The following is a 25746-nucleotide window of genomic DNA, read 5'->3' as shown; positions in this document are numbered from 1 at the left end:
GGATACAAGATGGAGTCTGTGAACTGCCTCAGTGTAATCTTCTATTCTTCCACTCTTGTACTTGGATTTCCGGTTTAAAAAACAAAAGAGTTTTGCTGTACCTAGGTACGTGACAATAAAGTACCATTGAACAAGTTTGAATGGGACTGAGACCACTAGCCATGGCATCCCCAGCCTTGCACAAGGGCATTGTGTTGGTGGCACATTGTGAATGAAGGGTGATTGCCCATTCAGCTGAAGCTGCGGTTATAGCACCAAAACAACCATTGGCCACACATTCCTTTCCCTATATAAAATTAATAGGCTTTTGTTCCACCATAGCCAGGGGTATCTAATCTTCTGACTTTGGCAGTATTATTCCACAGGGAAGAAATTTAACTTTGATTATCAATGGCAAACACGCATGAAAATATTGATTTACACCTCACCAGATTGAAATGTATGGGACTGATGATGTAGGTGCAGGTACAACTAATGGCCAAAACCTTTCCACCCATTTAATCCTAATGGCAAAAGATGTACAGTATTTTCTTCTTCTAGACTTTTTAAGTTTCTCAATTAAAACAAAACCCTTCATGGCTTATTGGAAAATGTATTTTTTTTTTTTTGCTTTCAGTCCATGGTGCTGTAAAACCTTTGTTACTGATCACGAGCCAGTGGACTGGAAATATTTTCAGAGAAAGTCTATTTTAAATAATTCATAGAATTTTATAACACAGTTACGAATTCAGCCTAATAGGTCTATCCCAGAGTTTACTCCACACATAATTGTGTTTTATCTAAATCTCCCTCCCTTTCTTCCTCAGCTACAGAAACAAAACTCTTCCAGAGGCGGCACAGTTGTGTAGCGGTAGAGTTGCTGCCTTACAGCACCAGAGACCCAGGTTCAATCCAAACTCCAGGTGCTGTCTGTATGAAGTTAGAACATTCTCCCTGTGACCACCTGGGTTTTCTCCGGGTGCTCTGGTTTCCAAAGACATTTGCGAGTTTGCAAGTTAATTGACTTCCGTAAGTGGGGTATATTGGCTGGCATGGACGAGATGGGCTGAAGGGCCTGTTTTTGCAATATTGAACAGTGATTATATGACTCTAAATGCTGTTCACCTCAACTGCTTTCATTTGGACCATATTCTACAATCTATCCATCCTTTGGGTCAAGAGGTTCTCAATAGAGTCGTCAGACTACCTTATATTTATCTCCTAGTTGTTGATGTCACCAGGAGCAAGAACCTTTCCACCACATCTAATGGGACCTGCTTTCTCTGCCTCATTTGACAGGATTTACACCCTTCTGCGGATCATTAACGTGGAAAAGCGGAGGGATTCGGCTCGTGGTAACAGGTACCTCGTTGAACTTGAGCTGATGGAGAAGGGAAAGAAAGTGGTCCGTTTGACAGAGTACATCTACCTCTTGCTACACAGAAGCAAACAAGATGATGGGATTGAAGAAACAACTGAAATGCAAGATAAGGAGCCCACTCAACAGAATGCTCCATATTCCAAACCTCTTCTATGCCAACCACTTGGGTTGCATATGAGGTCTAACGTTATGGTGCACTTTATAGTTCCAGGTGAGCAGGAGCGTAACTCAAATGAATGCAATTTCAGACATTGTGTCCTTGTGGATCGTGATTTCCTCATTCAGAATGTCTCTTGTTTCTTGTGGTGCAATTTGTGGTAGGAATTTGGATTATCATACAACCATTCTCAAAGCTAACAAAAATGCATTTACCTCCTCAATATGAGTTATGCACTCAATGAATAAACTAATCAATGCTAGAATCTGTCATAAAAATTCTAACTACCAGTGATTTAACCCAGTAACTAGACATATTCCATATCTGCCATTCATTAAAAAAAAAATCCAATCTGAATTATTTTGTGGAAACAAAGAACTGCAGATGCTGGTTTATAATAAAGATAGACACAAAGTGCTAGAGTAACTCAAGTGGGGCAGGCAGCATTTCTGGAGAAAAAGGATAGGTGATGTTTCGGGTTAGGAGCCTATTTCAGACTGAAAGTAGGGGGTGGGGAGGAGGGATGGGTGAAGAGCTGGAGGCACTCCTCTCCCCTGCCCCCTCACCTTTTACCCGCTTCCTCCCCCCTAGTCATCTAACCAGCTCCTCAACTCTCCACGTTGTATCTCTCTTGGGATCACATCTTTGTGGCTGGCCTTGGTCTTTTCTCTCTTCCTCTTCACCCCACACCCCTTACTTTTAGTTTGAAGAAAAGTCCCGATCCAAAGCCCACAGATTTAGCTCCCAGGGCTAAGGGAATTAAGGGGGAAAAGCAGGAACAGGGTACTGATTTTAGATGATCAGCCATGATCATATTGAATAGCGATGCAGGCTCAAAAAGCCGAATGGTCTACTCCCGCACCTATTTTTCCATGTTTTTATGTAAAATGACACCCATCCTTTCTCTCCAGAGATTCTGCCTGACAGAGTTAATCCAGCACTTTGTGTCCATCCTTAGAATGAATTATCCATTGCTTCCCAATTTCACAATACACTTTGTCTGTTGTTATTTTTGCTGAGATTGGTAATAACACAAGGAGACCACCTACCTGATTACATAATGCAAATGTGTTTGTGGTTTGAATTGAACTTGATGTGTATTCTCCTGTTCAACCCTACCGTGATGTCACTTGCTTCAAATGCACAGAGCTGCTCCGATGCTCGCCAATCGCTAGTGGGCTTCTAGCCACTCTCAGCCTTCACGAAGCACATTCAGTCTTGTATAGATTCCCTTATCTTCCTGTTATCATCTCACAAAGGAACTGTGGAACAATACACACCTTCCCATACACGATGTCTCTATTCTCTTCATTGTCTGCCACCCACAATAATATCTCTGCTGAGTCTCCACAGTTCTCCTCTCATCTCACGCTGTAGATTAAACAGCAGTTTGTTTATTGTAATCTGCTGAAACAGCCTTGACTTACAAATTCTCTGAAATCAAAGACACATTATTAGTAACCTTTGATTAGTCAGGGGTTCTGTGGAGAAGGCAGGAGAATGGGAAGAGCGAAAGATAAATCAGCCATGATTGAATGGTGGAGTAGACATGATGGTCCGAGTGGCCTAATTCTGCTCCTAAAACTTGTGAACTTATTGGTGCTATTTAATAGCTTTGGAGATTATGATGTCACCAACTTAACAGTACAAGACTTATTTTCACATATCTGGCTCAAAAAAGTAATTAATTTTCCAAATCATGAACAATCTACAAATCCACATAACATCAACATTAACCATAACTATCAAATCATTTTGAGTCTTTGTTTGGGAGCAATATTTGCACCATTGGAGGTCAACCTGAAACGTCACCCATTCCTTCTATTCAGAGATCCTGCCTGTCCCGCTGAGTTACTCCAGCATTTTGTGTTTAAAATAGTATGCTTGTCCTCAGCCTGTAGTTAGATGAAAAGAACCATTCTCCACCAATGTATGCAGTGCCTGTGCAGTCAAACTATCAGTAGACACGCACCAGAAATTTGCTAAACATTGAGTTAATGCGGAGAAGTACTGCAGGATAGGTCCTAAACTCACAGCATCCCTACAACAATGAAATGACTGATTATTCAGCTATCTTTCAGGCTTAGATAGAGGTAACCTAATCAAAATGTCCAAAATAATAACTGGTCTCTAAAAAATGTAACCCCTTCAATCTACTTCAAATTCTCACTTGAGAGGATGACACAGGACCATCGCACTCAGCCATACTAGGGTGGTACAGTAGTGCAGTGGTAGATTTGCTGCCTCACAGCATCATAGAACCAGGTTCGATCCTAACAAAGGGTGCTGTCTGTGTGGAGTTTGTATGTTCTCCCTGTGACCCTGTAAGTTTTCTCCAGATTCCTCCCACATTCCAAAGACATGCAGGTTTTTAGGCTTGTTGGCTTTGGTAAATTGCCCCTAGTGAGAAGCATACAAACGCGGGATAACATAGAACTAGTGTACGGGTGTTTGATGGTCAGCGTGAGCTTGGTGGGCTAACAGACCTGTTTCCACGCTGTATCTCTAAACTAATCTAAACTTAATTAACAGAAGAGTAACTTTGAACTGAAATAAGCTTTTCTGGTGAGTAAAGAAAGAAATACTTGTATTCGCATGGCCCTTTTGTGACACTATGATTGTTCAAAATGCTCCACAGCCAATAAAGTATTTCTGAAGAGTTGTCAGTATTAACAAAGTGTTCAATTCATTGAATCTACCACCGGGAAATATAATGAAGGAGAAACATCTTCCATGAAGGTTCAGCTTAGGTGGGCTAATTGCCTGTTTGATATGTGTCTATCTTGTGACCTCAGGAGAGAAGGAAAGAAAGGTGGAAAAGACATTTCTGCCATTGAAGTGAGTTAATCTTTCTATCGGCAATTATCTTTCCTTTCTATCTTTACAGTAAAGAATCAGGCCCGTTGGGTGCAGCAGTTCATTACAGATATGGAAGATCTCTACAAGACAACAAAAGATGAATACTTCAACGTTATCATCATTGACTTTGACAGCAGTGACATGGATGTGGGGGAGGCCTTGAAGAGCAGCAAACTTCCTCGGTACTGTAAATGCTTTAGAGTAAGATCTTTATTGGAAAATTAAATGGCAACTGTCTCAGTGTTTAGTAGATACTTAGTTTTATTTGGGAGAAAGATGAACCATACACCATTCCAGTATTGTTAGGAGCCTGAACTAGTGGGTTGATGAGGCATTTAAAAGCAATTTGCATCATTAAACAAATCAAAACACAACCTTTTAAAATTGGCATATACGATACTTCATAAAATGGTCATGTGTTTGAAATAAAATTAGCTCCGACACCATTTACTCCTGTCTTAAATGAATTCAATACTTAGTTTAGTCGAGACTAAGCGTAGGTTGGGCGATCGTTTCGCCGAACACCTCCGCTCAGTCCGCAATAACCAACCTAACCTCCTGGTGGCTCAGCACTTCAACTCCCCCTCCCATTCCCAATCCGACCTCTCTGTCCTGGGTCTCCTCCATTGCCAGAGTGAGCAACAGCGGAAATTGGAGGAACAGCACCTCATATTCCGCCTGGGGACCTTGCGTCCAAATGGCATTAACATTGAATTCTCCCAATTTTGCTAGCCCTTGTTGTCTCCTCCCCTTCGTTAACCCTCTAGCTGTCTCCTCCCACCCTACTATCCGCCCGCCCTCGGGCTCCTCCTCCTCCCCTTTTCCTTCCTTCTCCCCCCCCAACCCCCATCAGTCTGAAGAAGGGTTTTGGCCCGAAACGTCGCCTATTTCCTTCGCTCCATAGATGCTGCTGCACCCGCTGAGTTTCTCCAGCAATTTTGTGTACCTTCGATTTTCCAGCATCTGCAGTTCCTTCTTGAACACTTAGTTTAGTTTATTGTCATGTGTACTGAGACACAATGAAAAGATTTTTGTTACATGCCATCCAGTCAATGGAAGAATATACATGATTATAATCAAGCTCCAGATACAGGAAAAATGGAATAACGTTTAGTGCAAGATAAAGTCCAGTAAAGTCCGATTAAACATAGTCCGAGGTAGATGGTGCCTCAGGACCGCTCTCGACTTGTTGATGGGATGGTTAAGTTGCCTGATGACAGATGGGAAGAAACTGTCCCTGAATCTGGAGGTGTTCATTTTCACACTTCTGTACCTCTTGCCTGATGGGAGAGGGGAGAAGAGGAAGTGACTGGGGTGAGACTCACCCTTGATTAGGCTGGTGGTCTTCCGAGGCAGCGTGGTGTAGATGGAGTCAATGTAAGGGAGGATGGTTTGTGTGAAGGTCTGGGCTGCGTCCACAATGCTCTGCAATTTCTTGAGATCTCGGACGGAGATGTTCCCAAACCGTGCTGTGATGCATCCTGGTTTGTCTGTCATGAAATCATAGAGCATTTATGACACAGAAGGTAGCCGATTGATCCATTGTTTCAGTGTTGGTCAAGGAAGATCTCCTCAACCTAATCCCATCTTCCGGCTCTTGACCAATGGTCACAGCTGATTGAATACACGTGTATGAATATGAGATGGATTTGTGGATGGATCTCCCTTTCATTCAGAGTTCCAGTCCTACAACATCCTCTGGATGGAAAAAATCTATTCACCTTCCCTCTATTAATTGGTGTATTATCTTTAATCAATGCCCCACTTTTAAGGGGAATAGGTCCATCCCATTTTCTTTCTCTAGAACCCTCATAAACTCAATTAAGTCTCCATGATCCACCTCAGCTCCAAAGGAAAGCAACCTGACCTATGAAATATTTCATCATAAGACAGTTTTTAAAATCTAGGCAACAAGGATTTGGATAGATACTCCAGTGTGATCCTGGGATGATTAGGCTATTTCAGGAGAAATTTGGTTGACCATGCTCGCATTCACTCTGCAGGATCTCCACCGATGTTCTGGTGGTCTGCCCCCCTACTCCCCTATAATCCAGATTAAATCACCCCCTCCCTGGAAGTCCCCCTGAAAATGTGCTGCATAGGTCGACCTCGACCTCATGGGGATTCCTGTGTCGATCGCTGGGTCGAATCTGCCGCCTACAGTCAGGCATCTAGGCTGAAGCTGGCAGATCCACTCCCATAGCCGACTTCTGTGGCCGGCTTTGCGGGTCGGTACCTCGGCTCCCCGAGGCTGTGACCACTGGTGGTCCAGCAAAACGGATAAACCAGGAAGGCTCCAGAACCAAGGGTGCTGGAAAATCAATGGTAAACCTGCAGTTTAAAAAAATGAGATGAAGAATATATCAATTACCGACAGTTCTGGACAGGCTGGATGTTTTCCCCGGATGGACTGCCTAGAGCTATGGGTCACAGTCTCAAGATATGGGGTAAGACCTTTAGGACTGAGATGAGGATAATTTACTTGTGACAGTGAAGCAGTGGAATTGTCTAACACAGAAACAGTGGAGACAGGTTGCTGAATATATTTAAGAATGAGATCGATTTCACAATACAAAAGTCATCAAGAGGTATGAGATGAGAACAGAGATATGACATTGAGATAGAGGATTAGATCTAATCACATTGAAATGTGAAAGAGGCCAGAGATGACAAATGGCCCCATCCTGTTTTTTGAAAAAATTGAAATGTTTCTTTGCAAAAAATGTAAAAATTATATTAAAAAGCAAAATGGTTCGCAAACTGCATAACCATGTTCAGCAGTAAGAAGGTTGCAATTACGCAATGACAAAAATTGTCGACACGGGATCTCATAACAGCTTCAATGCGAAGTTATCATGAAATTGTAAAGGTACTGTGTGTTGAGGATAGAAACATAGAAACATTAGGTGCAGGAGTAGGCCATTCGGCCCCTCGAGCCTGCACCGCCATTCAATATGATCATGGCTGATCATCCAACTCATGGATATCCCGTACCTGCCTTCTCTCCATACCCTCTGATCCCCTTAGCCACAAGGGCCACATCTAACTCCCTCTTAAATATAGCCAATTAACTGGACTCAACTACCCTCTGTGGCAGAGAGTTCCAGAGATTCACCACTCTCTGTGTGAAAAAAGTTTTTCTCATCTCGGTTTTAAAGGATTTCCCCCTCATCCTTAAGCTGTGACCCCTTGTCCTGCACTTCCCTAACATCGGCAACAATCTTCCTGCATCTAGCCTGTCCAACCCCTTAAGAATTTTTTAAGTTTCTATAAGATCCCCTCTCAATCTCCTCAAATTCTAGAGAGTATAAACCAAGTCTATCCAGTCTTTCTTCATAAGACAGTCATGACATCCCAGGAATCTGTCTGGTGAGCCTGCTCTGTACTCCCTCTATGGCAATAATGTCCTTCATCAGATTTGGAGACCAAAACTGTAGGCAATACTCCAGATGTGGTCTCACCAAGACCCTGTACAACTGAAGTAGAACCTCCCTGCTCCTATACTCAAATCCTTTTGCTATGAAAGCTAACATACCATTCGCTTTCTTCACTGCCTGCTGCACCTGCATGTCTACTTTCAATGACTGGTGTACCATGACACCCAGGTCTCGCTGCATCTCCCCTTTTTCCTAATCGGCCACCATTTAGATAATAGTCTGCTTTCCTGTTTTTGTCACCAAAATGGATAACCTCACATTTATCCACATTATACTGCATGGATGTGTGCAATAAATCAGATTTTTAATGTGTTAGAGTTTCTGGCAGAATGCAATCTATTGCACGTAAATGCAATGATAATGCAGTCACTGCACTGGAAAATGTATTATTGTGATCATAATACATTCTGAGTTTCAGAAGATGCAGTGATGGATGGTATTTCTAGATGTAGGTGTGTCATTAATGGCAATGTAGGAGATACATGAACTTGCATATATTTGACTACAAATAGAATGGAAAATAAGGAACAGCTATGATTCAAGCACCATATTTGATATTTGATATTTGACTCCGCATTAAAGTGTGACAAGTGTCCACTTTGTGGTAAAAGCTAGTTTTTTTCCAGCTTCGCACCATAGCTAAAATCAAATCATTCCTCTAATTCGAGGACCTTGAAAAAAATCATCCACGCATTCTTCTCCTCCCTCCTTGACTACTGCAACTCCCTATACACTGGCATCAGCCAATTATCCCTGTCCCGCCTGCAATTGGTCCAAAATGCCGCAGCAAGACTTCTGACGGGTACCCGTAAAAGGGACCACATCACCCCGATCCTGGTCTCTCTCCACTGGCTCCCAGTACTCAACTTCAAGCTCCTCTTAAGGGGCTTGCCTCCCACTATATCAAAAATCTTCTAAGCCACCATTTTACCTCCAGGTCCCTCAGGTTGCCTGACTTGGGGCTACTGACTATCCCGCGGTCTAGGTTTAAGCTCAGGGGTGACTGCGTTTTTGCAGTTGCAGCACCTAGACTGTGGAACAGCATCCCTCTCTTCATCAGTACTGCCCCCTCCATCGACTCCTTTAAGTCAAGGCTCAAAACCTATTTCTACTCCCTAGCATTTTTGAGGACCTCTGAGGGGGTGCTGTAAACAGCTTAAGTATGTATTGTTAGGTACGTGTACCATTGTATGTAGCACATTAGTACCTGCACTGATGTACAGCACTTTGGTCAACGTGAGTTGTTTTAAAATGTGCTATACAAATAAAATGGACTGGACTGGACTGGACCAGCAACTGAATATAGCTGCTAACTCAATAGTTTTTAATACAGAAATACTTTTACTTTTTGAGAAAACATCATTCCAGCATTTTTTTCTGTGTAAATAGGCTAAATGGCAACTATCCCTTGTAAAATCATTTCGATGATTATGTCTCTCCAACATACGTCGGAATGTATTTTTAATTTTTCAAGCTGCTATGTCAGTACAACCTCTTCTCATCACCCTTCCCCTCGTCACCTTGGTGCTGTTGGAATCTTCATTGTTGGAATACATGATGTCTTTCTTCTGCATTCCCTTTGGAGTTAAATATCTCCAGGTTATTGCAACTCCCTGTAGTTAATTTAGACATGAATCCAGCTATTAATGCCACGTACAACAAAGCGCATTGTCCTCTATTCAGTTTCGGTATTGAATGTTGTGTGATTGCTTTACCAGTTACATTGTACAGCCATCCTGATTTTGTTATTAAATCCTCGGTCATTTGTGACTGCAGTGGTGCAATTCTGCAATCCAATCTTCTCCCCTCCAGTAACATCAATGCTGATCAGTAGTTTTGATTGCACGTCATTGAGACACTGATGTGGAACAATTTCTCTTGTCCATCGGCAAGTGTGTACCTTTGTGATCCTAAAGGTGATTGAAACTGAAGGTGACAGTTTGCATATCAGGCAGATTACTGCAGCATGTTAGTCATTCTCAGTGGCGATCATTTGTCATTCATCTGGTATGGTTGCATTGTCTGAAGCTGTCAGAGCAGTTTAGCTCGGTGGATCGTTTCCTTGAGCGACTCGCTAAAACGGTGGAGCAACGGCAGCACAGTGCCGCAGCTGGTAGAGCCGCCGCCTCACAGCGGCAGAGACCCGGGTTCCATCCTGACCTCAGGTGCGGGTGTGTGGAGTTTGCACTTTCTGCCTTTGACCGAGTGGGTTCCCCTCACATCCCAAAGACGTGCGGTTTCCTAGGTTGATTTGCCTCTGTGAATTACTCCTAGTGTGTAAAGAGTGGATGAAAAAGTAGGATAGTATATAACTAGTGTGAACTAGTGATTACTGGTCAGTGTGGAGCCAGTGTGCCAAAGGGCCTGTTTCCGTACTGTATCTCTAAGCTAAGATAAGCAAACCTTTGAAAGTAAAATATCATTGTTCTGAGTACCCCTGTAGAGGGGCAGATAACCTTTTGTCACAATGTTGCTGCAGCACCTGCTCCTTGGCCATTGTGTTTCTTGCAGCATACTTTCTGGCATTGCCAGTCTTTTACCAGCAGCCTAGATACCCAGTCAATTAGTGGACCCCAGCACAGCAAAGGGGCTATGATGTTTACACATTCTCCCCTGGGATAAATACTATAGGCATATTTAAAGGAAGCCCAAACAAATACATTGATTTGAAAAGAAAGGTCAATCCCGACCTCTGGTGCTTTTTGTGTGGAGTTTGCACGTTCTCCCTGTGACCTCATGGGTTTCCTCCATGTGTTAGAGTTTCCTCCCACACCACAGAGACATGTGGATTTGTATGTTATTTGGCTTTTGCAAATTCCCCCCAGTGTCTAGGGTGTGTGTACGAAAGTAGGATAACATAAAACCAGTGTGAACAGGTGATCAAAGGTCAGTCTGGACTTGATGGGCCAAAGCGTCTGTTTCCATGTTCAATCTTCCAATCAAAAACAATGTTGACAGCAGTTGAAGCTCTCCAGTACAGACGAGCTGTAAAAGCATCAGATTTTGACATTCACAGTTAAGATGGATAAATATATATATATGTATTAGAAAAACTATCTGATAGTGTTGCTACCTCGTAGTGTCAGAGACGCTTGATCTTATAAAGCTGTATAAAATCATGAGAGGAATAGATCGGGTAATAATAATAATAATAATGGATAGGATTTATATAGCGCCTTTCTAGATACTCAAGGTGCTTTACATCGCATTATTCATTCACTCCTCAGTCACACTCGGTGGTGGTAAGCTACTTCTGTGCAGACTGACGGAAGCGTGGCTGCTAATCTGCGCCTACGGCCCCTCTGACCACCACCAATCACTCACACACATTCACACGCAGGCAAAGGTGGGTGAAGTGTTTTGCCCAAGGACACAACGACAGTATGCACTCCAAGCGGGATTCGAACCGGCTACCTTCCGGTTGCCAGCCGAACACTTAGCCCATTGCGCCATCTGTCGCCCTGTAGATGCACAGAATCTCTTGCCCAGAGTAGGGGAATTGAGGACCAGAGGACATAGGTTCAAGGTGAAGGAGAAAAGATTTAATAGGAATCTGAGAGGTACCTTTTTCACACAAAGGGTGGTAGGTGTATGGAACAAGCTGTCAGAGGAGGTAGTTGAGGCTGCGACTATCCCAACGTTTAAGAAACAGTTAGACAGATACATGGATAGGCAAGTTTGGAGGGATATGGACCAAGCGTAGGCAGGTGGGACTAGTGTAGCTGGGACATGTTAGCCAGTGTGCGCAAGTTGGGCCAAAGAGCCTGTTTCCACACTGTATCACTCTATGACTATGACCCATGGATGGAGTGTGAACGTTCTCACTGTGACCATAGGGGTTTCCTCCCTCATTCTAGAAACGTGTGGGTTTGTTTTAATTGCCCTCTGTAAATTGCCCCAACTGTTGTCAGGGAGTGGATGTGAAAGTGGGATAACATATAAAGAGTGTGAAAGAATGATCGATGGTCGATGTAGGCTTGGTGAGCCAAAGAGCTTGTTACCATGTTGTATCTCTCAGTCAAAACCAGTATTGGAAAACAGGACTTTTGCAAATAAAATTGCTGCAGATGGGGGAGGAAATGTTCCTCAAAAGAAGTACAGGTTTGTAGGCTAAGTGGCTTGGTAAAATTGTACTTGGTCCTTAGTGTTAAACGAGTACTTTGGTTCTGTCTTCACTAAGGGGACTGAGGATCTAGTGGGAGGGAGGAACTGAGGGGAGTCCACATTAGTCAGAAAATGGTGTTAGGTAAACTGTTGGGACTGAATTGTAATTGCAATTAATTTATTAGACAAGTATGTAAACATAAAAGGAATTCTAAGGCACATAGGTCCCCAGGACCTGATGGTCTGCATCCCAGAGCACTCAAGGAGGTGGCCCTAGAAATCGTGGATCCATTGGTGATCATTTTCCAATGTTCTCTCGACTCTGGATCAGTTCCTGTGGACTGGAGGGTAGCCAATGTAACTCCACTTTTTAAGAAAGGCCTTACATCGGTAGCGGGGAAGATGCTGGAGTCGATTATGAGAAATGTTATAGCAGCGTATTTGAAAAGCAGTGACGGGGTCTATCAAAGTTAGCAAGGATTTACTAATCTTTTGGAATTTTTTGGAGGATGTAACAAGTAGAATGGATAAAGGAGAGCCAGTGGATGTGGTGGATGTGGTGTATCTGGACTTTCAAAATGCCTTTGTCATGGTCCCACACAAGAGATTAGCGTGCAAAATCAGAGCACATGGTTTTGGGGGGAAGGCATTGACATGGATAGAGAACTGGTTGGCAAACAGGAAGCAAAAGAGTAGAAATTAACGGGTCCTTTTCAGAATGGTAGGCAATGACTAGTGAGGTGCTGAAAGGCTCCCTGCTGTGACCCCAGTTGTTTACAATATATATTAATGATTTAGACAATGGAATTAAATGTAACATCTCTCGGTTTGCGAATGACGCAAAGCTGGGTGGCAGTGTGAGTCGCGAGGAGGATGCTATGAAGCTGCAGGGTGATTTGGATAGTTTGGGTGAGTGGACAGAAGCATGGCAGATGCAGTATAATGTGGATAAATGTGAGGTTAACCACTTTGGTGGCAAGAACAGGAAGGCAGATTATTATCTGAATGGTGTCAGATTATAAGAAGGGGAGATGCCACGAGACCTGGGTGTGCTTATCCATCAGTCACTGAAAGTAAGCATGCAGGTACAATGGGCAATGAAGTAAGCTAATGGCATGTTGGCCTTCATTGCGAGAGGATTTGAGTTTAGGAGCAAGGAGGTCTTACTGCAGTTGTACGGGGCTCCGGTGAGACCGCACCTGGACTATTGTGTGCAATTTTGGTCTCCTAATTTGAGGAAGGACATTAAGTGCTATTGAAGGAGTGCAGCGTAGATTCACCAGGTTAATCCCCGGGATGGCGGGACTGACATATGATGAAAGAATGGGTCGACTGGACATGTATTCACTGGAATTTTGAAGGATGAGAGGAGATCTTATAGAAACATATAAAATTAATAGACGATTGGACAGGGTAGATGCAGGAAAAATGTCCCTGGTGTTGAGAGATTCCAGAACCAAGTGTCACAGTTTAAGAATAATGGGGAGGCCATTTAGGACTGAGATGAGAAAAAACTTTTTCACCCAGAGAGTTGTGAATCTGCCGAATTCTCTGCCACAGAAGGCAGTGGAGGTCAATTCACTGGATGTGTTCAAGAGAGAGTTAGATTTAGCTCTTACAGCTAAGGGAATCAAGGGATATGGGGAAAAAGCCAGAACAGGGTACTGATTTTGGATGATCAGCCATGATCATATTAAATGACATAGCTGGCTCGAAGGGTCGAATGGCCTACTCCTGCACCTGTTTGCTATGTTTCTAGTGTGTAGGATAGTGTTCGGGTGTGGCGATAGCTCGTCGGCGCGGACTCAGTGGACCGAAGGGCCTATTACCGTGCTGTATATATAAACTAACCTAAATTAAATTAATGTTGAATAACTCATAGCACTCATGCATAGATGGAAGATTTCAATTTGTCGGACATTTGGGAGCAGTAAGAGATAAAATATATCCGATAAAGTATTCGATTATCAGCATACAATATTTTTAACCTTTCAATTTTAGGTAACCTCCAAATACCCCCTCCCATTCTCCTCCACACCCCCTTCAACAACCCCCCCCCCCCCCCTCTTGCTCTGTACCCCACTTAATTCACCCTTAATTCTCCCCTTGCCCTCCACCTACATTCCTTCCTCTTACTTCACAATTTGCAACTCTACCATTTTGTTTCTCTCACACCTTATTTTTCATCTGTCTTTTCCAACCATCGGCCTATCAAAAATTCCCTCGCCTGAGTCCTTGCTTTGTGTTGCCGCTTCTCTCTTCTAGCTTTTTCCCCTTCCCCTCCTAAAATCAGCCTGAAGAAGACTCAAAACATCTAGCCGTGTTCTCCAGGGTAGCTGCCTGACCCACTGAATAACTCCAGCACTTTGTGCCTTTTATTTCCAATACTTTTCTAATTGATGGACACAAAGTGCTGGAGTAATGAGGGGGAAACCTCATTGAAACTTACCGAATAGTGAACGTCCTGGCTAGGGTGAATGTGGAGAGGTCGTTTCCACCACTGGGAGAGTCTGGGACCAGAGGACATTGGTTCAGTATAGAAGTACATACCATCAGAAAGGAGACGAGGATGAGTTTCTGTATTCACAGTGTCTTTAGTCACAATAGGGAGAAGGCAGGAGAATGGGGTTGAGAGGGAAAGATTGATCAGCCACGAGTGAATGGCGGGGTAGACTTGATGTGCCGAATGGCCTAATTCTGCTCCTAGAACATGAACGTATACCTCGGTACACGTGACATTAAACTCAACTCAACTCTCCTTGTTCTCTGCATCATTTTACTGCAAGGCTGCTGAACACCTAAACATTAGTTGCTTGTTAAAACTGACCAATTGCAACAAAGTGCACGGTGCAACAGGAGTCAATAGGAGCAAAGGAGACTGGTGGAACTGAACTCCAGTAATCAGCTGCGGGAATGCTGGGCTTGAAAGTGTCTGGAGTCTGTCAAGGGAAGATCAGGAATTCTGCCATTTTGTTTTTTGGGAGCGCAATTGCCGTGAGAGTGCTTATCATCTCTGGAAACACCCTGCAGTTAAGAATTCATCGTGTGGCTAATCACAGATTCAACAGATGGTGTGGCACTTAAAACATCAAAGTGCCAATATAAAGTGAGGAGCGCCTGCACGCTTTCACTCTCCCTCGGTTCAAAAAACCTTCCCGTTGACTTTTAAAGGTCTCTACATGTCACATGCAGTTGTATATAGAACTAATTTGCCAGGTGAACAGCAGTCACATTACACAGTAACTTGCTTCAGCTCCCAGCTCCAGGTTCATTTCAGAAATATTTGCAGGGAATTATAAGTAGAACTCATGCCCCAGAGGCTATAACTACATTTTCCCTAGGGTTGTCAGAGTGAAACCAAGCTGACAAATTAATTACTCTGCGTACTGCGCATTAAATGCAAGATCCAGCACAAATTCTGTGGAGCTGGATCAATTGTTGTGGAAGCAATTTTACTCACTCACACTCAATAACTATGCACACAATGAAAGCAATGCAATATCAGCCATTGTGCACCACATTTTTCAATGTAATATTCTACATTAGGGGAGAGTTTCATTGAGCACCAATTGGTAAAGAAGTCATTCCAGAACATTGATTGATTGAAAGTTGCAACATGGAAATAGGCCCTTCAGTAACAGCAGCACCCAAAGGAAACCCATCTTTACTTTAGAGATACAGTGTGGGAACAGCCCCTTAAGCCCACCGTGTCCGCTCTGACTATCGATCACCCCAAACACTCGCACTATCCTACGCGGTAAGAATAATATACCGATGCCAATTAACCTACAAACCTATACAGGGAGAACGTACAAACTCCGTACAGACAGCAGATTGAAGAGCAAGGGTTTCTTCACTTATATACAAGAGTGGACGTTGACCCGCTGGAGAATGATGCAGGAGAAGTGATAATGGGAAATAAAGAAATGCCAGAGGAGTTGAATAACTTTTTTGCATCAGACTTCACAGTGGAAGACACCAGCAACGTGCCTGAAATTCAAGAGAGTCAGTGGGTGGAAGTTAGTGGAGCGGCTTTTACTATGGAGAAGGTGCTTGCTGAAGGTGGATAAGTCACCTGGGCCGGATGAACTGCACCCTAGGGTTCTGAAAGAGGTGGCTTTAGTGATTGTGACATTGATAGTGATATTTCAGGAATCACTAGAGTCAGATGGTCCCAGATGATTGGGGATTTGCCAATATTACCCCGCTGCACAAGAAGGGAGCAAGGCAGAATAGTGGGAACTATAGGCCAGTTACTCTGATTTCAGCGGTTGGTAAGATTTTAGAGTCCATAGTTAAGGATGAGATTATGGAGCACTTAGAAAGTTCAACATAAAATAGGCCAAAGTCAGCATGGCTCGTGAAGGGGAGGATCTTGCTCGACAAATTAGCTGGAATTCTTTGAAGAAGTAAATAGCAGGATAGACAAAGGAGAGTCAGTAGATGTTGTTTACAGATTTTCAGAAAACCTTTGATAAGGTGCCACCGTTAGGTTGCTTAGGACGATGAGAGCCCATGGCATCAAAGGGCAGATGCTAGCATAGGCTTTTTCTGGTTGGCTGACAGTGACTAATGGAGTTCCGCAAGGATTGGTGCTGGGCCACTACTCTTCACGTTGTACAGTACATTATTGATTTAGATGAGGGGAGTGAAGGCTTGTGGCAACGTTTGCGGATGATACAAGAATAGGTGGAGGGGCAGGTAGTGTAGAGAAAGCAGGGCCTCTGCAGGACTTGAACAGGTTGGGAGTGTGGGCAGAGAAGTGGCAGATGGAATATAGTGCAGCAAAGTGTGGAGTCATGCATTTTGGTAGTAGGAATAAAGGAGTAGACTATTTTCCAAATAGGGTCCAGAATCGGAGGTGCAAAGGAACTTGGGAGTGCTGGTGCAGGATTCCCCAAAAGTTAATCTGCAAGTCGAATCGGTAGTAAAGAAAGCAAATTCAATGCTAGGATTTATTTCAAGAGGGTTTGTGTACAAAAACAGGGATGTAATGTTGAGGCTCTATAAGGTGCTGGTCAGGCCGCATTTGTAATATTATGAGCAATTTTGGGCACCATATCTGAGGAAGGATGTGCTTGCTCTGGAGAGGGTCCAGAGGAGGTTTACACGCATGATCCCAGGAATGAGTAGGTTAACCTATGATGAGCGTTTGCCAGCACCAGGCCTGTACTCGCTGGAGTTTAGAAAAATTAGGGCGGACCTTAATACAGCATACAGAATAGTATGAAGTGGATGTGGAGAGGATGTTTCCACTTGTGGGAAAGTCTAGGACTAGAGGTCATAGCCTCAAAATTAAAGGACGTTCTTTTAGGAAGAAGACGAGGAGAAATGTATTTAGTCAGAGGGTGGTGAATCTGTGGAATTCTTGCCACAGAAGGTTGTGGAGGCCAAGTCAGTGGATATATTTAAGGCAGAGATAGATACATTCTTGATTGGTACAGGTGTCAGAGGTTATGGGGTGAAGGCAGGAGAATGGGGTTAGGAGGGAGAGATAAATCAGCCATGATTGAATGGCGGAGTAGACTTCATGGGCCGAATGGCCTAATTCTACTATTCCTTATGACCTTATGAACACTGGTATTCAATCAAACCCAGAAACCTGGCACTGTAAGGCAGCAACTCTACCACTGTGCTTCTGCCACAGGGAGAACGTGCAAACTCCACCAGGCAGCACCAGAGGTCAGGATCGACCCCGTCTCTGGTGCCATGAGGTAGCAGCTGCGCCACGATACTGCCGTATTGACACACCACTCAGTGACCTTCTGTCCTGTTGTCAGACTTAATCTTCCTCCCCAGAATATATTTGTGTGCAAGCTTACAGTTAGCTCTCGGAATGGATGCAAGTCTGGGCTCAGTATCACATGTTAGGAACGTTCATGTCATTGCAAAATCAAGAAGGTTAAAATGCAAATAATATTAATACTAAGCAAGTGCCAGGAGCTCAGAGATGCCTTGTTTGAGTGGCAGAAGGTATGTACTGCCCGTTCGGTCCTATCTGTGGAAGAGTCTGCAGGTCCCACCTTCCCTCATCTGCCATCTGGGACAGGCCCTTAAGGCTTGGGAGCAATGCCAAGGGGAATAGAGTCATAGGCACAGTGGAATTTGGGATATTGGATCAGAGATTCAGGGTTGTGAATTATAAACATTGTACTGAAGTGTTGTTCTCTGTTGATGAGGTGGTCAACAGCAGTATGTCTACAGGCGAATCTTTCTTCTTTGTAATTCAGCGCTGGCGTGTACATGCTGGAATTCAGAAGATTGAGGGGGGATCTTATAGAAACTTACAAAATTCTTAAGGATGTTGGACAGGCTAGATGCAGGAAGATTTTTCCCGATGTTGGGGCAGTCCAGAACTTCGGGGACCTCACAGTTTAAGGATAAGAGGGAATTGTATTTATTGTACCGAGATCTTGAAAATCATTTTTTTTAACAGAGAGTGGTGGGAATCTGTGGAATTCTCTGGGGCAGAAGGTAGTTGAGGCCATTCATTGGCTGCTATAAAGCTTGAGAGGGAATTAGATGTGGCCCTTGTGGCTAAAGGGCTCAGGGGGTATGGAGAGAAGGCAGGTACAGGATACTGAGTTGGATGATCAGCCATGATCATATCGAATGGCGGTGCAGGCTCGAAGGGCCGAATGGCCTACTCCTGCACCTATTTTCTATGTTTCTATGTTTCTAAGATCTGTGTTGAAATTACAATGATATATCTGTTAATTAAGGGAGTCTAAAGTTCATACCATTACCTTTTACATATTGAATACTTTGAGTCTTAAATGCCACAGGAATACACTTGTTCTTGTTAGGGGTTTTCCGTAGTTGACATTTTTTATTGCAATCTGGATGTTTTAAATTGTAAATAGAAATTCACTTTTTTTTTATTTCTAGTAAAACTGCTTGACGGGATAATGTTTGTATTGGTTGCGACTGGTAAAAAAAATGCACGTTATTTTTGGAATAGAGTGAAGAATTGGAGGAAAGTAGTATATCAGCATTAGAATATCAGCAAGGAAAACAATATGAAGTTCGCCTCACCCCACAGTTCAAGCTTCTATAAACTCCTCGATGTCAAGTGGAGGATAGCAAAAGTTCAAAATCAAAATGGAGCCAGTATATCAAATAGAAATGAGCAATTAGTTAATTCAAATACTTCTGCCGCTGCTTAGCCTTTCCCCATGCCTGCTGGATTAAACCTCTCATTTCCTAATTCTCTACCTCTGAAATAATCTGTCTCTGGATTAAACCTCTCATATCCTGCATTTCTCTCCAAACTCATCTTGTGCCTGTCATTGAAATGACCCGCTTTTAATTGAAATGTACCCAGCTAACTTTCTTTTCTGGGACCATCTTTAGGCCATATTGCTGATGGTCCTCTACTCAGGGTCTGTACTCGTTGGAGTTTAGGAGGGTGAGAGGGGGATCTTATTGAAAGCTACAGGATAATGAAAAGCCTAGAGCAAGTCGACAGTGAAAAGGATGTTTCCAGTAATGGCAGTGTCTAAAACCAGAGGGCACAGTCTGCAGAGTAAAAGAACGTACCTTTAGAATGGAGATGAGAAGGAATTTCTTTAGCCAGAAGGTGGTAAATCTGGGGACTTCATTGTCACAGACATTAGGTATTTTTAAAGTAGTGATTGATAGGTTCTTGATTAGTAAGAGCATCAAAGGTTACAGGCAGAAGAATGGGTTGAAAGAGCAAAATGGATCAGCCATGAATGAATGGTGGAGTAAATTGATAGGTTGCATGGCCCAATTCTGCTCCTATGTCTTATGGTCCCTGCTCCACCACCATCATTAATCTCCTGCTTTTGACTCCATTGTTCTTGCATAAGATGGTCCATCTCCAAACATTCCTCGGCAAAGGTACTTCTTCTTCAGCTTATTTTGGATCTTATTAACACAATGTGGGAGGCCAAAGACAAGGAGGTCCATGTTGCAGTGCAATGGAAAGTTAAAGTGATGGACGGTCATAAATTCAGGGTCAAGCTTACGGACTCCATATAGTATATGTAGAGAATGGTAACCCCCCCCACCCCCCGGGCCACTCCAACTGTTACCCAATCTGCATATTCTCTTCCAATGTGTGAAGGAGAGCACATCATAAATTGCTTAAATCTTAAAAAGCGTGTTTAGACCAGGGAGCTAATGCTAAACACTAAAAGAGGAATTGAATTTGTGTTCAGTGATATCGAACTGGCCATTTTAGAAATTACAGACAACATACTCCCTCCTCAGTCTCTCTGCATCCTCCTCTTTCTCTCTCTCTGTGCTCCATCCCCTACCTTTCTCCCAGCACCTCCCCCTCCCTTCCCCCTCCCTTTCTCTCTGCACCTCCCCCTTGTTCTCCCTGCACTATCCACTTGAGCTCTCTGCACCTCCCTCGCACTCTCTCTGCACCTCGCCCTCGCTCCCTATGCGCTTACCCCTTGCTCTCTCTGCACCTCCCCCTCGGGATCTTATCTCTCTGCAGGATAATGAAAGCCTCGCTCTCTCGACAGTGAAAAAGGTTGTTCCAGTAATGGCAGTGCCCCACCCCCTCACAGTCTCCCTCTCTTTGCCCTCCCCCTTCCACCAGAAGGTCTGCCCCCTTCCCCATTGCTCTCTGTCCTGTTTCCACCCTCCCCCCTCCCATCCCCCCCATCATTTAGGATGATCCTTAAAATCCTGCCATTATAGCAAACCTTCAGTCAACAGTCCTGATGGCACTAAATGTCGCCTGCCACCAAATTTGGTTTATTTTAATTTGATGACAACCCTATTAAACCCCTTGGGTTTTATACTTGAGCACATTGTAAATGCAGGCTGGTTTGTGGTCACCGAGATGGTACATAATCAATAAATCTGATTAAAATGGGTCTATAAGAGAAGAGGAATGAGGCAGTGTAATTATATTACACACTGCCAGCTTTGAGAGAAGATGTCAGATGTTTGTGGCCACTTCATTAACTTTGAAGTGCACTTGCTGAAGCTATGCGGGAAACCTGAAGCAATCCCACAAACTGAAGTGATTTTTAGCAGAAGGCAGAATGAGAAAGGAATCATGAGTTTGTATCGTGCCTTTGCAATATTCAAACGCATGCTTCCTTTCTCATCTATGATCAGGCCAGTGTGCTGTGCAGTTGATTATTTTGATGTTGCCCCTTCACAAAGATGGAAAAGTGCCAGGTTATCCATGCCCAGCGGGCTCTCACCTGGAAATCGGACACCAACCAGGTAACCAGGTAACAGTGACATTGGTTTAGTGGTAAATGATTGCTCTGATACCAGGCGTAATCCCCATGATCTTCTTCGAAATATTCTTATGAGATATTTTATGTGCAGATGAAAGGGGCCTCCATTTAAGATCTTTTTAAAAAAAAAATTAATTTTATTTTTATTAGCAGTACAGTAAATCACATTAATACATCGCATATATCTTATTACATTATGTTGTACCACTTCATTTTTTGAGCTTTAAAAAAGATAGAAATAAAAGAAGTAATGAAAGTAAGCAAGAGTCGTGAAGGTGCAGGAAAGTGCTGGGAGAAGAGAACCCCTTAGGGAAGGAATTAGAGAAGGAAGTAAAGAAAAGAAATAAGACCCTAGAAAGAAAAGAAAAAAAAATCATTCAAACGAAGAAGAATGAAAATCAATCGCTCTATGCAAACACAAAACTCCGCAAAAAATGATATACAGACCGTGTTTTTTTGATTTCAAAAGAAAAAAGTTTATTTTAGTACCCCCCCCATTACCAGGTCCAGGTAACAGCCTTTAGTGTTTTGCTCTGAACCAGGCGTTATTATTGCTTCGAACCTTATGAGATGTTTTAGTTCCATAAATGCCTCCACGTCTTTTCATATATCAAGACCCCTTCAGTGCAGCAGTCCCCACAGTGGTGTAGAGAGGTGCCTCCTTTCCTCTTCAATGTTCTGAAACCCCTTTTGGTCCATCTTACGCTGTGCTTCTTGGTTGAATTCCTTGGTGGGGGGAGGGCATGGTATTGAAACATCTCTAATTGAACCGCTTAATGGTGTCCTGGGTAATTGTGACCCAGGTCACTCAACCCTCCTTGCCCTCCTTGACTTCTCTGCTTACAACATATCAGCACATCTCCAGTCATGGCCTCATGGTCATTCCTGAATGTAATCACAACACTACGGTAAACTGGGATATACTCAGTTCTTAACTCTGCAAATCCCTTCTAAAGGGGAAAAGATTTAATAGGAATGAGGGGTCACTTTTTCACACAAAGGGTGGTGGGTGTATGGAACAAGCTCCCTGAGGAGGCTGGGTCTATCCCAATATTTAAGAAACAGTTGGACAGGTACATGGATAGGACAGGTTTGGAGGAATATGGACCAAATGCGGGCAGGTGGTACTAGTGTAGCTAGGACATGTTGGCCGGTGTGGGCAAGGTATGCCTAAGGGCATGTTTCCACACTGTATCACTCTATGAATCTATGATTCCATAAACTTCCCGACCTCTATGACAAAGATTTTGATCATCTATCCTGATGTTGTATTAGAAAACACTCCTATGAATAGCCTTGGGAAATGATGAGGAGAATTATTGCAGGGGAACCTTATGATATAGTGTATTTACATTTTCAAAAGGCATTTGACGAGGTACCAACTTAGAGACTGGGGGTGCATAGAATTAAGAGATTTAAAAACATAGATTTGGGCGGCACAGTGCTTTTTACACATAATTTAAACCTAGTTCTGCAAATGTAAAGCTAAAATTTTTATTTTAAAATAAATTTTAAGCAGGCCAGCGCACAGAAAACAAAGTTAGAATCACTGCTTAGAAAAAAAGAACTACAGATGCTATCAAGGAAAGACTCAAAATGCTGGAGTAACTCAACGGATCAGGCAGCTTCCCTGGAGAACATGGATATCCATGTATCTTGCCTTAGAATCAATGGGTCATTTTCAGGGTGGAGAGGTGTACCTAATGGATTACACCAGTTGTAATTGGTTCTTGGCCATCAGTTTACATTAATGACCCAGAGGAGGGAACAAAATGCAAGGCTTCCCAAGATTTTCGAATGATGAATGAATAGGTGGGAGGGCATGTTGCGATGAGGATATTGATTCTGCAATTGGGCATATATTGAGTGGCTGGGTGACAACCTGCAAATGGAACTTCATGTGAGGTTATGCACTCCAGTAAGAGAAATCAAAAGGCAGATCATTATCTAAATGGAAAGAGATTGCAAACGAGTAAAATTCAGGGGCACAAAGGTGCATAAAAAAGTTAGCGGGCAGCTCCAACAAGTGGAAATGAAGGCAAATGACATAGTGACCTTTATTGCAAGGGAGTTGATGTTTAAGAAGCGGGAGGTTTAGTATGGTTGTACAAGGTGTCAGTGAGGCCACATCCGGAAGACTGCCCAATTTGGACCTCTTTATAAGGATGTATCAGCAATGGAAACAGTCCAAAGGAGATTCTCCTGGGATGAGAGTGTTGCCCTATCAAGACAGTTCAGTTCAGTTTAGTTTATTGTAACGAGTACCGAGGTACAGTGAACACCTTTTGTCGCGTGCTAACTAGCCAGTGGAAAGACAACACTTGTTTGTTATCTTACACGACAGTGTATAAAATCATGAGTGGAATAGATCAGGTAGATGTGCAGTCTCTTGCCCAGAGTATGGAAATCGATGATCAGAGGATTCTATTGTAATTGTATTGTATTGTGATTAATTTATTAGCCAAAAGTATGTAAAAACATTCAAGGAATTTTATTTGCCATACAGTCATACCAAAAAAGCAACAAGACACACAACTACATAAAAGTTAACATAAACATCCTCCACAGCGGCTCCCCCACATTCCTCACCGTGATGGATGGCAATAAAGTCGTATCTTATTTCCTCCTTATTATCCCGCGGACAGGGCAGTCGAACCATCCGCAGTCGGGGTGATTGGGGTGGTCGAAGCTCCTGCGGTTGGAGCTCCCGAAGTTGGTCCCTAATCAAGGGACCGCGAGCTCCACGATGTTGTCCACAGGCTTCAGTGGTTGGGTTCCTGAAGTCAAACCCTGACAAAGGAACTGCAAGCTCAATGATGTTAAGTCCACAGGCACCTGCCGTTGGAGCACCAGCAAGAGCTCCACGATGTTAGGCCACAGCGCGGACGCAGTTACAATATCATTGTAACGCACCACCCGGTGGCTTTCTTGGCCATTGCTCCAATATGGGTGGCGTATTTCAGGGGTACGTGTGCCTTCTGAAGTCAATCAATGTCTTGCTGACATTGAGAGAAAGGCTGTTGTCTCGACATCAGGACACGAGGTTGTCGATCTCCTTCCTGTACTCCGACTCATCATTAATTGACATCCGGCTCACAATGATGGTGTCGTCGGTGAATTTGTAAATTGAATTAGATTTGTACAAGGTTGCATGGTCATGGGTGTAAAAGGAGTAATGAAGGGGATCCTTGAGGAGCACCCTAGTGAGACAGTTTGGATTTGCGTACCCTAGAGTTTAGACGAATGAGGGGGTGACCCTAGTCAAACACACAGGATTCTAAGGGGAGACACAAAATGTTGGAGTAACTCAGCGGGTTAGGCAACATCTCTGGAGAACATGGATAGGTGACGTTTCAGTTCGGGACCCTTCTTCAGACTGTGGGGGCTATTCCTGAGGGGGCTGAACAGGGCAAATGTTGAAATGTTTCCACCAGTTGGAAGTTACGTACAAGGAGACGTAATTGCAAAACATTGGCCTGTTATTTAAAACTGAGATTTAGAACAGCTTTCTGAAGACAGTGAATCTCTGCAACACTCTGCCCACGAGGGTAGTGGAGGACAGTTCATAAGATGTATGTGAGGCTGAGATGAATAAATATTTGAAAGGTCAAGGAATCAAGGGTTGAGCTGACACAGCTGACACAGAAGTGGAGTTGAGGCCAGCCTAGATACGCTAAGATCATTTTGAATGCCAGGGCAGACTTTAAAGTTGAATGGACTACACCTCATATTTTCCTTGCATTAGACAATAGACAATAGGTGAAGGAGTAGGCCATTCAGCCCTTCGAGCCAGCACCGACATTCATTGTGATCATGGCTGATCATCCCCAATCCATACCCCGTTCCTGCCTTCTCCTCATATCCCCTGACTCCGCTATCTTTAAGAGCCCTATCTAGCTCACTCTTGAAAGTATCCAAAGAACCGGCCTCCACCACCCTCTGAGGCAGAGAATTCCACAGACTCACAACTCTCTGTGCGAAAAAGTGTTTTCTTGTCTCCGTTCTAAATGGCTTACCCCTTATTCTTAAACTGTGGCCCCTGGTTCTGGACTCCCCCAATATCGGGAACATGTTTCCTGCCTCAAGCATGTCCAAACCCTTAATAATCTTATATGTTTCAATAAGATATCCTCTCATCCTTTCTGAACTCCAAAGTATACAAGCCCAGCCACTCCATTCTCTCAGCATATGACAGTCCCGCCATCCCGGCAATTAACCTTGTAAACCTATGCTGCACTTCCTCAATAGCAAGAATGTCCTTCCTCAAATTAGGAGACCAAAACTGCACCCAATATTCCAGGTGTTCTCTCACTAGGGCCCTATACAACTGCAGAAGGACGTCTTTGCTCTTATTCTTATTCTTATATTGTGAATATGCCTATTCCACTTACATTTATATGTTTTCAACATATAAATGTAAGTTGACATTGTTGGACCTGGATTTTTGTGCTCAATAAAGGACCCATTGTGTGTATCGTCACCCTGTATATATTGTGTGTGACCCAATACCTCACATCCATATGCAACAACCAACTCAGGTCTGGATCGAAGTTTCTGCACTTTGCAATATGCTGACATGACATGATAACCAAAGCCATC

The 25746-nt window shown here is 43.4% G+C and overlaps 1 protein-coding gene across 1 annotated transcript in view; it reads left to right on the top strand.

The window, feature by feature from the left end:
- Positions 1-25746, top strand: part of LOC129705858 (N-acetyl-beta-glucosaminyl-glycoprotein 4-beta-N-acetylgalactosaminyltransferase 1-like) — a 566730-nt gene that overhangs the window by 516506 nt on the left and 24478 nt on the right. The window contains exons 15-16 of the mRNA XM_055649703.1: positions 1279-1571; positions 4405-4558. Coding sequence (XP_055505678.1) covers positions 1279-1571; positions 4405-4558 — 447 coding nt within the window. The remainder of the gene's footprint in view (positions 1-1278; positions 1572-4404; positions 4559-25746) is intronic.

This window comes from Leucoraja erinacea, chromosome 18 (assembly GCF_028641065.1).
Source record: "Leucoraja erinacea ecotype New England chromosome 18, Leri_hhj_1, whole genome shotgun sequence".
NCBI classification, from domain to species: domain Eukaryota; kingdom Metazoa; phylum Chordata; class Chondrichthyes; order Rajiformes; family Rajidae; genus Leucoraja; species Leucoraja erinaceus.
Note: the sequence above shows the minus strand (reverse complement) of the source record. Positions and strands in the feature narration are given on the sequence as shown.